Source organism: Hyperolius riggenbachi, chromosome 8 (genome assembly GCF_040937935.1).
Source record: "Hyperolius riggenbachi isolate aHypRig1 chromosome 8, aHypRig1.pri, whole genome shotgun sequence".
NCBI classification, from domain to species: Eukaryota; Metazoa; Chordata; class Amphibia; order Anura; family Hyperoliidae; genus Hyperolius; species Hyperolius riggenbachi.
Window position 1 is genome coordinate 210377615 of NC_090653.1, and position 14452 is coordinate 210392066.

The following is a 14452-nucleotide window of genomic DNA, read 5'->3' on the forward strand; positions in this document are numbered from 1 at the left end:
ACTAAAAATTGCCTGAAATAGACGTAATTACACAATATCTACGTAAATATAAAAGTGAGTGCTATTTGGCAAGAAAGAAGGAAATAGTTGCAGAACGACAATGTTGAAAACCAACATTGGGTGTAACATCTTATTTCTTGATAATTAATATCCAAATAATTCATGATAATAAAAAATGAAATTGATATCGCCAGCCGCATTCCTTAAAAATAATCATAAAATGGGAATATCCGGTTAGATTTATAGATCCTGGTACTGTTCATTAATCTATTCAACTTTTTAAATATAAAACGTTACACCCAATAAATTATATAATCTTAACCACTTCCGGATGACGCTAATTGAAATGTACACCCTGTTTTGATGCTGAAGTGGCTGCCAGGGAGTACATTTGAACTGACCGCCGCTGCGCATACTCACCATTCTCGTCGCTCCCGCCGATTGCGTTGCATTCTCCCCACCGCAGCTCACTCTCCCTGCCGTCTCTGACTGCAGAGCCCTGTTAGCTGGTCATGAGCCGCTTTCATTGACTCCTGACCTTTCCTATCAATGTAAGCAACTCCCATTGGCTTACATTGATAGACAGGGTCAGGAGCCAATGAAAGCGGCTCTAGACCGGCTCACATTACTCTGCAGTCATAGAGACGGCAGAGTGGCTGTCCTGAGGATTTCAGCATGCGGCGTGAACGGCGGTTGCAGCGGGTGTGTGCGGAGTTTCAACGGTATTCCATCACTTATTGTACCAGAGGTCTCTGGTCCTTAAAGAGACTCTGGGGGGTACTCACCTCGGGTGGGGGAAGCCTCCGGATCCTAATGAGGCTTCCCACGCCGTCCTCTGTCCCACGGGGGTCTCGCCGCAGCCCTCCGAACAGCCGGCGACTGTGCCGACTGTCAGTTCAATATTTACCTTTGCTGGCTCCAGCGGGGGCGCTGTGGCGGCTTTCCGTTCCGAACTACACGGAAATACCCGATCTCATTCGGGTCCGCTCTACTGCGCAGGCGCAGGAAACTTGCGCCTGCGCAGTAGAGCAGATCCAACGGCGATCGGGTATTTCCGTGTAGTTCGGAGCTGACAGCCGTCAGAGCGCCTGCGCAGGAGCCAGGAAGGTAAATATTGACGTCACCGCTGCACGGACTCCACGGAGGGCTGCAGCGAGACCCCTGACGGATGGAGGACGGCGTGGGAAGCCTCATTAGGATCCGGAGGCTTCCCCCACCCGAGGTGAGTACCCCCCAGGGGATCGTTTCATGTTACAGACCCTCTTTAAAGGTTAATCTGAAACATTCTGTCTCAGATGATGACTATCACAGTAGAATACTCTATTACTGCTATACTTGCTAGTTGTAATCAATCAATATATTTTACTGTCATTATACTAAATAGTACAAATTAATACAAGTTACAGTCTTATTTTCGGGGAAACGCGGTATCTTTTTAGCAAAAAAATTTTTTTTGGTCCAATCAGCTATAGGTTATTTGTTTCAAGCTTCATTTCAAGTGTTTTTCACCTGCTAAGCACTGCAAAGATGTTATGTAGCATACGGTGAGCAAAAGAAGAAGTTGGTAAAGTGGTGAGAAGAGTTGAATGTGTCAAGGCGCCGATCTTGTGTAGTGAAGAAAAGTGTTTCCAAAACCTGTCCTCATGTCTTACCAACTGTTCATGTTTTGCAGGTAACCTCACATATGCACAAGTGGAATAATCAGTTTTTCAGCAATGTGATTTAACTACTTGTGTGGATATCAACAAAACATGCACTGCTGCTAGAGCTTGAGGAAAGGTTTATTAAATAATTATTTATTTATTTATTTATTGTATTTATAAAGCGCCAACATATTACATATTAGATAAAGGCATACAGCGGACCTGAGCTCTTGCACAGGAAAAAAAGAGAACACAGAGAAATCCATCCTGTGTCCACCCTGTGTGTATTTACAGTGAACAACCTGTCTAATTCTCCCTTCTCAGCAAGTAATGATGTAGTGTAATTTGAGCTGTGAGCTATCTGAGGAATTTTGAGTTAAAATGTAAACACATGAGGTTAACCCCAGTATACCAGGAAGTAACCAGAATCTTAGTAGAAGTTTTATAAGCTGTAACAAGAAAATGTTTTTCTTTAACCACTTAAAGGCCCGTGGGCTTTACCCCCCCTTAACCTATTTTGGTTCCTGGACGTAGAAACTACGTTCAGGAACCATGCGCGCTACTGCTGCCGATCGCGCGCGTGCACTCCCGGCTGCAGATTCGGTAGCCAAGAAATCAATGTATCGGGCTATGGTGCCCGATCACTGATTCCTCTCCCCCGCTGAAAAAGCGACAGCTTCTCTCGGAAGCTGTGCTTTTTCTGGCTGTTCCCTCCCCGATGCGTCACTCTAAGCGTGTGTTACACTTAGAGTGACGTCATGTAAACAAACTCATGGCCGCCATCTTGTGGCCAAAAAGTAATACTACAACTGAAAGGAAAAAAAAATAAAAATGAACACACATTTACATTATAAATATATTGTTTACCTCCCACCCTCCCAAAACTACCCAAATAAATTGTTTACTATAAAAAAAAAAACCATTACAATAAAAAAAAACAAAAAACATGTAAATATTTACCTAAGGGTCTAAACTTTTTAAATATCAATGTAAAGATGAAATATTTGTATATTTTTTTTATTTTAAACTTGTAAATAGTGATAGATGCAAAATGGAAAAAATGCACCTTTATTTCCAAATAAAATATTGTCGCCATACATTGTGATAGGGACATAATTTTAACGGTGTAATAACCGGGACATATGGGCAAATACAATACGTGAGTTTTAATTATGGAGGCATGTATTATTTTAAAACTATAATGGCTTTTTCTTATTCTTCCTGTTAAAATGCCTTTACAGTAAAGTGGCTCTTAGCAAAATGTACCCCCCAAAGAAAGCCTAATTGGTGGCGGAAAAAACAAGATATAGATTAGTTCATTGTGATAAGTAGTGATAAAGTTATAGGCTAATGAATGGGAGGTGAACATTTTCTCACGTGAAAACGACGGAACGCGAATGGGTTAAGGACCAGGCACTTTTTTTCCATTCAGACCACTGCAGCTTTCACGGTTTATTGCTCGCTCATACAACCTACCACCTAAATGAATTTTAGCTCCTTTTCTTGTCACTAATAAAGCTTTCTTTTGGTGCTATTTGATTGCTGCTGCGATTTTTACTTTTTTATATTCATCAAAAAAGACATGAATTTTGTCAAAAAAATGATTTTTTTAACTTTCTGTGCTGACATTTTTCAAATAAAGTAACATTTCTGTATACATGCAGCGCGAAAAATGTGGACAAACATGTTTTTGATTAACAAAAAACCCATTCAGCCTATATTTATTGGTTTGGGTAAAAGTTATAGCGTTTACAAACTGTCGTGCCAAAAGTGAATTTTCCCATTTTCCAGCATCTCTGACTTTTCTGACCACCTGACATGTTTCATGAGGGGCTAGAATTCCAGGATAGTATAAATACCCCCCAAATGACCCCATTTTGGAAAGAAGACATCCCAAAGTATTCACTGAGAGGCATAGTGAGTTCATAGAAGATATTATTTTTTGTCACAAGTAAGCGGAAAATGACACTTTGTGACCAAAAAAAAAAAAGTTTCCATTTCTTCTAACTTGCGACAAAAAAAAAAATGAAATCTGCCACGGACTCACTATGCTCCTCTCTGAATACCTTGAAGTGTCTACTTTCCAAAATGGGGTCATTTGTGGGGTGTGTTTACTGTCCTGACATTTTGGGGGTGCTAAATTGTAAGCACCCCTGTAAAGCCTAAAGGTGCTCATTGGACTTTGGGCCCCTTAGCGCAGTTAGGCTGCAAAAAAGTGCCACACAAGTGGTATTGCCGTACTCAGGAGAAGTAGTATAATGTGTTTTGGAGTGTTTTTTTACACATACCCATGCTGGGTGGGAGAAATATCTCTGTAAATGACAATTGTTTGATTTTTTTTTTACACACAATTGTCCATTTACAGAGATATTTCTCCCACTCAGCATGGGTATAGGTAAAAACACACCCCAAAACACATTATACTACTTCTCCTGAGTACAGCGATACCACATGTGTGGCACTTTTTTGCACCCTAACTGCGCTAAGGGGCCCAAAGTCCAATGAGTACCTTTAGGATTTCACAGGTCATTTTTGTTTTAAGACTACTCCTCACGGTTTAGGGCCCCTAAAATGCCAGGGCAGTATAGGAACCCCACTAATGACCCCATTTTAGAAAGAAGACACCCCAAGGTATTCCGTTAGGAGTATGGCGAGTTCATAGAAGATTTTATTTTTTGTCGCAAGTTAGCGGAAATCGATTTTAATTGGTTTTTTTCACAAAGTGTCATTTTCCGCTAATTTGTGACAAAAAATAAAATCTTCTATGAACCCACCATACTCCTAACGGAATACCTTTGGGTGTCTTCTTTCTAAAATGGGGTCATTTGTGGGGTTCCTATACTGCCCTGGCATTTTAGGGGTCCTAAACCGTGAGGAGTAGTCTTGAAACCAAATGTCGCAAAATGACCTGTAAAATCCTAAAGGTACTCATTGGACTTTGGGCCCCTTAGTGCACTTGGGGTGTAAAAAAGTGCCACACATGTGGTACCGCCGTACTCAACAGAAGTAGTATAATGTGTTTTGGGGTGTATTTTTACACATACCCATGCTGGGTGGGAGAAATATCTCTATAAATGACAATTGTTTGATTTTTTTTTTTACACACAATTGTCCATTTACAGAGAAATTTCTCCCACTCAGCATGGGTATGTGTAAAAATACACCCCAAAACACATTATACTACTTCTCCTGAGTACGGCGGTACCACATGTGTGACACTTTTTTGCAGCCTAGGTGCGCTAAGGGGCCCAACGTCCTATTCACAGGTCATTTTGAGGCATTTGTTTTCTAGACTACTCCTCACGGTTTAGGGCCTCTAAAATGCCAGGGCAGTATAGGAACCCCACAAGTGACCCCATTTTAGAAAGAAGACACCCCAAGGTATTCCGTTAGGTGTATGGTGAGTTCATAGAGGATTTAATTTTTTGTCACAAGTTAATGAAAAATGACACTTTGTGAAAAAAAAACAATAAAAATCAATTTCCGCTAACTTTTGACAAAAAATAAAATCTTCTATGAACTTGTCATACACCTAACAGAATACCTTGGGTGTCTTTTTTTCTAAAATGGGGTCACTTTGTGGGGTTCCTATACCGCCCTGGCATTTTACGGGCCCAAAACCGTGAGTAGTCTGGAAACCAAATGTCTCAAAATGACTGTTCAGGGGTATAAGCATCTGCAAATTTTGATGACAGGTGGTCTATGAGTGGGGGAAATTTTGTGGAACCGGTCATAAGCAGGGTGGCCTTTTAGATGACAGGTTGTATTGGGCCTAATCTGATGGATAGGAGTGCTAGGGGGGTGACAGGGGGTGATTGATGGGTGTCTCAGAGGGTGGTTAGAGGGGAAAATAGATGCAATCAATGCACTGGGGAGGTGATCGGAAGGGGGTCTGAGGGGGATCTGAGGGTTTGGCCGAGTGATCAGGAGCCCACAAAGGGCAAATTAGGGCCGGATCTGATGGGTAGGTGTGCTAGGGGGTGACAGGAGGTGATTGATGGGTGTCTCAAGGTGTGATTAGAGGGGGGAATAGATGCAAGCAATACACTGGCGAGGTGATCAGGGCTCAGGTCTGAGGGCGTTCTGAGGGTGTGGGCGGGTGATTGAGTGCCCTAGGGGCAGATAGGGGTCTAATCTGATAGGTAGCAGTGACAGGGGGTGATTGATGGGTAATTAGTGGGTGTTTAGGGTAGAGAACAGATGTAAACACTGCACTTGGGAGGTGATCTGACGTCAGATCTGCGGGCGATCTATTGGTGTGGGTGGGTGATCAGATTGCCCGCAAGGGGCAGGTTAGGGGCTGATTGATGGGTGGCAGTGACAGGGGGTGATTGATGGGTGACATTGATGGGTGATTGACAGGTGATCAGTGGGTTATTACAGGGAAGAACAGATGTAAATATTGCACTGGCGAATTGATAAGGGGGGGGGTCTGAGGGCAATCTGAGCGTGTAGGTGGGTGATTGGGTGCCCGCAAGGGGCAGATTAGGGTCTGATCTGATGGGTAACAGTGATAGGGGGTGATTGATGGGTAATTAGTGGGTGTTTAGGGTAGAGAACAGATGTAAACACTGCACTTAGGAGGTGATCGGACGTCGGATCTGCGGGCGATCTATTGGTGTGGGTGGGTGATCAGATTGCCCGCAAGGGGCAGGTTAGGGGCTGATTGATGGGTGGCAGTGACAGGGGGTGATTGATGGGTGATTGATAGGTGATTGACAGGTGATCAGGGGGATAGATGCATACAGTACACAGGGCGGGGGGTCTGGGTAGAATCTGAGGGGTGGGGGGGTGATCAGGAGGTGGCAGTTTAGGGCTTAAAAAAAATAGCGTTGACAGATACTGACAGGGAGTGATTGATGGGTGATTAGAGGGGTGATTGGGTGCAAACAGTGGTCTGGGGGGTGGGCAGGGGGGGGGTCTGAGGGGTGCTGTGGGCGATCAGGGGGCAGGGGGGGGGGAAATCAGTGTGCTTGGGTGCAGACTAGGGTGGCTGCAGCCTGCCCTGGTGGTCCCTCGGACACTGGGACCACCAGGGCAGGAGGCAGCCTGTATAATACACTTTGTATACATTACAAAGTGTATTATACACTTTGTATGCGGCGATCCGGGTGCTAGTAACCCGCCGGCGCTTCCGAACGGCCGGCGGGTTACAGCGCGAGGGGGGCGGAGCCAGTCGCCGGCAGCCGATCGCGTCACGAATGACGCGATCGCGCCGCCCATGCCCCTACAAGGACCGCTGCCTCTGGGCATGAGCTGGTCCTTGCGGCATCTACTTTCCGACCGCCCCTGTGCGGTGGGCGGTCGTTAAGTGGTTAAAGTTTATTATCTTTTAGAGCAGAGAGGAAGTTCAGAGTTCAGGTCCGCTTGAAACCCTGTAAACAGCAGCACCCGATCACTGCCTGGCAAGTGATCCGCCAGGCGAATCAACTTGCTCAAGCGATGGCCACTGCATGACATCACATTTGCGCCACTTTGTCGACTCTCTGCCTCCCTGCACAGCAGCAAAATGCATTGTCAGCTGTGCAACTGACTGCAGGTCTGTACAGCCTCACCCCAGCGATTTGTGGGACCTGATGCCTCGGGCGACATCAATCAAGCGTGTGTACAGGTCTTTATAATGAAAGTTGATAAAGCAAATCAAATCCCTTTTCTGGAGATGCTTTAGATTATGACATTTCTCTTTTGAAGCAAGAGTTATTCAAATAGCATACTATTCTAAAAAATTATATTTCTCAATAAATGACCAAAATATACGACGCTAGTTGCTTGATAGAACAGAAAAATACTTTCACTAACCTCAGTTGTAAAGCAGGGAAAGATTGCTCCCCACTTGCAGCAGACTACAAGTGGAGTACACATTATTATGTATTTATGTTGCGCTTTACAGATTAATACAGTCATGTCACTCACTGTCCTCCAGAGGACATGGTTACCCCATTCAGCTGTATCGTGCGGTAGATGAGTAACCATTGATATGATAATGAAAACAATATCTAATTATACTAGGCTAATGAATTCCAGCTCAGCCACATAAAAGCAATACTGTCCTATATATGCAACCAATTTACTTTAAAGTGGATCCGAGATGAACTTTTACTCATTGCATAATTGTGTTCCTTTCCTGTTGGTTATAGGGCATTCCTCAAGCCAAATACTTTTGTTTTTGTTTTAATGCTCTAATTCCCTATAAACTAAATAAACTACTCCCATGGGTTTTCAGAGAGCAAAAGCACTTTCAGACAGTAGCAAGGGCTCATGGGAGCTCAGTCTGGGCAGGAGGAGGGGGAGGTATTACTAGCCAGAGATTTCAGAGGCAGAGGGGAGGAGGAGGGGGCATTAGTTTTCTTTGCTCAAGATGCAGATAATCTTGCCTCTGTGTAATGTTTACAAACAACATGGCTGCTGTCATTGTATCACAGAAAGAAACTAAATCTAAACTTTAGCTAAGATATATAGACAAGTTACTTGTTATAGGTAGTTTTTCATCTCGGATCCGCGTTAAAGTCAACCTATACTCCCTATTTGCTTGTTTATCTAGGATCCTATTTTGATTGCTGCCTGGTTAGTGATTCATAGACTTCTATGTAAATACTGCGCCTGCGCAGTCCGCTCTGGCCCACGTGGCGGTGATTGACAGCACCGATCGCGCAGGCGCAGTACAGAGCGACCTGGAGGTCGCTCTGATGTCATCGCCGGGGACCGGGATGGACCTGCAGCGAACGGCTGAAGGGAGAGCTGCGGCGAGGGACGTGCTGGGAGCTTGGAGCTGGAGGAAGCCCCCGGTAAGTAGTGCTTATTTTCTTACAGTTTGCTTGATAACTCTAAGTCAAAATTTGCCAGGGGTATGAATAATTATGGGCAGCACTTTACATGCTACCTCTATTCCTTACCCTATGACTCCACACAAATTCCTTTATTTCCATATGAGAATCCTGGTTCATTACATTGAAGAGCACTGCCATTGCTGCTAAACCAGAAATGAGGTGGCACTTTGCATTGTGGAATTTGTAGTTTTGTGCAGGTGCATAATAAAGATGTTTCTTGTTTTTGCCTAAGATTGGTGGCATTCTTTATTTGTCTGTTTAATCTTCAACAGGACTGCAGGGTGCAGATTTTAGGTACACATCTACAGTTCATTTCATACTGAAAAGAAACCACTTGCCATAAAATATGCATCCCATAAAAGGTCAGCCATTGGCCATTGTTTCATTGAATTATGGAATCAGTTTTGAAAAGCAAACAACGTTTCTTTTTTATGAAGAGCGTGAGACAATTTTTTTACTCTTTAATAGCCTAGTTTTACTAACCTTCACTTCATAAGAGAACATAAAGAGGAGACACTGGGAGCTCAATATAGTGTAGTATGTACTGGTAAATTGATGTGAAAAAGCAAGTATGTAATAATACACAGAGGCGCTAAGCTTGATTCCAGACTTGCATGAGTTGTATGCTCCGTTCATAGCCTGAGGAAGCGGGATATGCCTGCAAAATGTTTTGCACTTTCTGGAGTATGTAAATAAATATTTTTGTTAAATAATATCAACAGTATTTTGTGTCTGCTTGGAGGAAGTCCACCTTGACCTCCTCTTATTTTAAACTTTTTAGTGATTTTTATCCTTTTGGCACCTCTTGTTTGCCTCTACATAACCTTCACTTCATAACTGTGTAAACAAGTCAGGGTCTTTGGGTTGAAAATAATTGAAATACGAGTATGGTGTATGATCCAGCCTGATGGGTAAAAATAGTCCTCTTTATTTTCCTCTGCAATCCAAAGCATCCAAAACTAGGACACATAAGCCAATGGTCAATGCCAGAACTGGAGCTTTGCCTCCTCTTCCTGCATTGGTGCACCTTTTTATTTATTGGAAATAATTAGAGCCGGAAGCTGCTATATGCAAGTGAAACTATGAGTTCAAACGCACCTGTTGGTCCTTCAGATGATAGGAAGGTAGGGTCAGATCTTTCTAGACCTGTGCATTTACCTTGTATGAATTTCATTAGCACTTTAAACAAATGTTTTGTTTAAAATGTAAGCTTACTTCCAAACAAGTAGGCGCCAGGTGTGACTCTGACATTGTGCTGTGTACTCCTATCTCCACTGCCTGATGAAGCGGGTATAGACCTGCGAAACGCGTTGTATAAAAACCTTGGAGTGTACTAATAAATTTATTGTTGTCGAACTACACAGTTTTTTGTGTCTGCTTGAAGGAGGTAAGTCCACCACTGCCTCCTAAGCAATTTTAAATATTTTAAACACTGTTTTTAACCTTTTGGCGCCTCTGTTCAAGTTTACAATATATTACTTCCAAACAAGGCTGGACAAATCCTAAAGTAACCAAGGATCCTTAAAAGTAGCTGGCACCCAGCTTGTTGGCAGTGGAAGCGACTGCAACCAGGATTGGTGTCCCTCCCAGCTCCTTACTCTTCTGCAGTGATGCTGCAGCCTTCCCACCCCTCCGACACTGCACCCTCTTCAACCTATTGTTGGTACAGAGTGTGGGGCAGCAGCTATGTTATTTGGCAGGATATCATTCATATTGGGGACAGAGGGACCATTGAGCAAACTCCCCACCCACACACACACACACACACATATAATAGGCACAGGAAGGTGGTAGTTTATGGACTGTGAAGCTGCTCAGATGCAGCATTACTGTTCCTGGACATTCAGTTTCATTAAACCTTGGACCATTTCATTCAGCCATTGAACCTTGGACCATAGAGCTGGAAAAAAAAATATGAATAAATGAATGTCAGTTGTCTTGACATGTTATATATACAAATTTTATTTTCTTCTATTTCTTCTTTATTTTTCTCTACTTTGGTTCATACAATTAATTCATGTATTTATGATTATTTTTTTCTGATGAAATTATTTTTTTCCCAGGCAAAATCCAGAGACGACATTTGAAGTTTATGTAGAAGTGAGCCGTCCTGGGACGTGTACACCAAATGAAGGTATTTAGTAGATAATAGTGGAAATCGGACAAAATAAATGCCCTTCAGTTCAGCTATGCAGTATTTAAGGAAAACACTGACTATTTTTATAATACTGCCATTATATCATTGTCAGATTCCCACAATCCCCTGCACAACTGAAAGCAGTGTACTTAGGTACTTGATTATTGATCCTACACCGCTCTAAGATGTGCAGTTGTGTGTGAGGGTGAGCAGCTTTCCCAGCTTCTGCTTATAGAGCCCATCGAAGCCTATTATGAAGTGCTGTAGAGTAGACTGGCATTTTAGAGCTCAACGTTTTCAGAATGACAGTGTACATCACCTGAGCACCACTAAGAGGGTTTCTGTGAATCCTTTCAGCCCTATCTCCTGTTTAGGTTGTGCTAATCTCTGTTATACACTGCATAAGCTCGACTAAAAGTCTAGAAATTGAGGTCTGACTCGTAGAAATAAATCGTAGGGGGTGACCTATACACGGGCCAGGCACACTGACTTTTTTTTACTTCATATTTCTGACTTTTTAGTCCTGTAAAATGCATTTTAATATAGCGTGTAAAAAAAATGATAAAACCTCTACTATTTACCTCGTGATCCCCAATATTTAGTTATTCAAGAACGCTATTGTAAAAGATATTTGGGGATGAGGGTAAGAGAGCATAAAGATTTGGGAACACAGAAAGCAATCAAGTCCCTACTTTTGGAGTAGGACTTGGTTATAGTGCTGCTGGAAGAACGGGGTTATGTAAAGGCGATGAATAGATTACTCAGTGATGGTGATAATTACTGTTAAAAGGTAATCCTTGTCAGAAAGGTAGAAAGGTATGCCTGTTAACAGATTTTGAGGATGATTTCCTGATCCCGTCTCATTAAAACCCCAGTGACATATTACCTGCCAAAGTTGTATAAGAACTCCATGAAAAAATACCCCAGTACGACCCATTGTAAGTAGGTGAAAAGATGCTTGTACTTCAGAACAGAGGCATCTAGCATCTTTTGCAGCCAGTGGTGTGCCACCTCTTCATAACTTTTGGTTGTGCCCAAGACTGTGTGAGCAATCCGGTCGAGGTTTGGCATCGGCAAATCCCATGAAACTGTACACCTGGGCAGCTGCTTTCTTGGAATTCTGTATTGGCGTGGCCATTGTAATTGGGATCTCCTCAATTATAGCTTAAATGGGGGAATTTATTGACCACTTTCTACAACCACTGGTACACCTAATTCCATGCTAGCTAAGAGGTTCAAAACATCTTATGGATTTACTTAGTGGGATAGACCTAAAAGTTCCATGTTTTTTAGTGGCAGCAGATATATCATCTTTTTATATGGGGATAAATCAGGACGCGGGTATAAGAGCTACCAAACTTTGCCTAAAGACAAGCGTTTCATATTCTGGAGCACAGGTAAAATTTCTGGAGGGATGTTTACAATTTATGATAAAACAAAATCATTTTTGCCTTGGTGGCCATCCTCTTTCTATCCAGGTGGGAGGAGTCTAATTGATTTTAATACATTCCAAGGTCAACTATTGTGCAAAAGATATAAAGACAATGTTATAATTATATAGCTGAGGAAAGAGTCCTACTAACGTATCATCAGTCATTGCTGAGGACGATTGTGGGCGAGGTACGGGAGGAGGTCATTTGCTAGGAGATCTGGATTGATCTTTATACTCTTTGACAACAACCTTCGAATGTGGGTTGTTGTCAGCTGGTCAGCCTTTTATGTTTACTTTGTTTGCAAGTAACTCCATGGAATTGGAGCGAGTATGAGAGGCCAGCGATGAACCTTGCTGCTTAAAGAGGAACTCCAGTAAAAATAATGTAATAAAAAGTGCTTAATTTTTACATTTTTTTACAATAATTATGTATAAATGATTTAGTTAGTGTTTGCCCATTGTAAAATCTTTTAAATTCCTTATTTACATTCTGACATTTATTACATGGTGACATTTTTACTGTTGGCAGGTGATGTAGCTGCTGCATGTTTTTTTGGCAGTTGGAAACAGCTGTAAACAGCTATTTCCCACAAAGCAACAAGGTTCACAGACCGGAAACTGCCAGGAGTACGTACTCAAGATTTTCTTGTGGGAGGGGTTTCACCACAATTTCAGTCATACAGCGCCCCCTGATGGTCTGTTTGTGAAAAGGAATAGATTTCTCATGTAAAAGGGGTATCAGCTACTGATTGGGATAAAGTTCAATTCTTGATCGGAGTTTCTCTTTAAGCAACTACTATTGCTGAGCCTCCCCCACTTCACCACTGCTTCTGCCCCCCCTTTATCCTCCCACTTCCATAGAACAGGCTGCTCAGCTGTAGACAAAATTTTGCTTTTCTGTACAGCAATTGCTCATACGACAGTCACCTAGAATGATTAGCAGTGATTGTTTTGGGCAAGAGTAATTTACAACCATTTTACATTGGCTAGTTGGTGGCAAATTCGGACCCTTTTGCGCTGGACAATCCAATCACATATCTTTCGTATAAGGGTTGACTTTAGTTAATAGACTGTTATAGAAGATAGAAAGGACCCTACCAATATGTCTATGCTTAGTTGTTGTCCAGTGAGCATGAATGCTTTTATAAGAAATTCTGGCCTTGCCTTCCTTCGCAGTATATACAAGTTAGCCGAAATGTGTAATTTTCAAGAGCGAAAGAACACCATAACAAACTGGACTACTAAGATAGCTCATATGTATAGGTTTCAACTATATATTAATCCATTTGGCTGGAGTTCCTCTTTAACCTTTTATCATTTGCGAAGTTAATTTCTAATTTACTGACAGTAACCTTAAGAATGTTTGGTTAAAAATTTGTTGTAAGATAAAGTGGTTTTAAAGCTCTAGAGTGCAGCAAGACACTGTGCTCTGGGGAGAGCATTTCTTGAAGCTTGAAGTTACCATTAGTGCATAAATCCCTGCAGAATATACGGGATATAACCCCTGCACTGCCAGGCTCCTTCCGTCTGTAGCACAGCTTAAATCCCCCCTTTTTTACAGAGCTTGTAAAGCTGTATGGAAGACAGTGCAGACAAGCTCCTTCCAGGAGTGGCTGCGGTTTTTGTATAGGCAGGTAAGATCACACACGCAGGGCGGTGGAGCTTCATGCGTTTTAGATCTTGAAGTCTGGTGTGCTCTTGAGGGACGCAATTAATGATGTTATGCAGACTGGATATGGCCCTCTGGGTGTAATAGAGATCCACGGGGAGATGGGCTGATGCAGTCTCCCTGCTCCGCCAAGCAGCTGTGTTAGACAAAGTGCCCTCCGGTACTGTAGCTTCACCTTGCTCGCGCACTTCTGAACAATGCTTGTACCATTATCCGTCTGAAGAATGCTGCTGCAGCTGTCGCATCTCCCTGCTTTTGAACAATACTGTTACTTGTAATCAAACACAGTCCTTTTTCTTTAAAATACTGCTTTTCCAGAATGGTGTTCAGATCTGCAAGTCTTCCTAATGCTTAGGCAGATTTTCTACTAGCCCTTCCTTTTCTTGTCTGCTCATTTTTGTGCAGCCCCACAAATGCTCAAGTTTCTCCTTCTTTGCTGTGCTGCTCACCCCTCTGAATGATCTCACTTTTCTCAGTCGTTCTGCAAACAGTTCCCATTCACTGACTCGCAGGTTTAGCACTTTTGTATTCACAGTAGGCTGGGTTGTTGCTTGTGAAAAAAAAAGTGGAGCTATGTCCTTAATGACCAAAGCACAAGCCTCATGCATTAAAGATGTTGGAAAAGGAGAGTTTGTGCTGCCAGTACTAACCTGACACCATAGGTAACAGTATTATAATGCAGCTTAGTGCAATATAAATATAAAGCCCAGGCTCCTATTTATAAAACTTTTGTTTTCAAGTGTT

The 14452-nt window shown here is 42.5% G+C and overlaps 1 protein-coding gene across 5 annotated transcripts in view; it reads left to right on the top strand.

Moving 5' to 3' along the window:
- DENND1A (DENN domain containing 1A) overlaps nt 1-14452 on the top strand; it is a 1229671-nt gene that overhangs the window by 47630 nt on the left and 1167589 nt on the right. For all 5 annotated transcript variants that reach the window (XM_068248143.1, XM_068248144.1, XM_068248146.1 and 2 more), the window contains exon 2: nt 10534-10604. In XM_068248143.1, coding sequence (XP_068104244.1) covers nt 10534-10604 — 71 coding nt within the window. The remainder of the gene's footprint in view (nt 1-10533; nt 10605-14452) is intronic.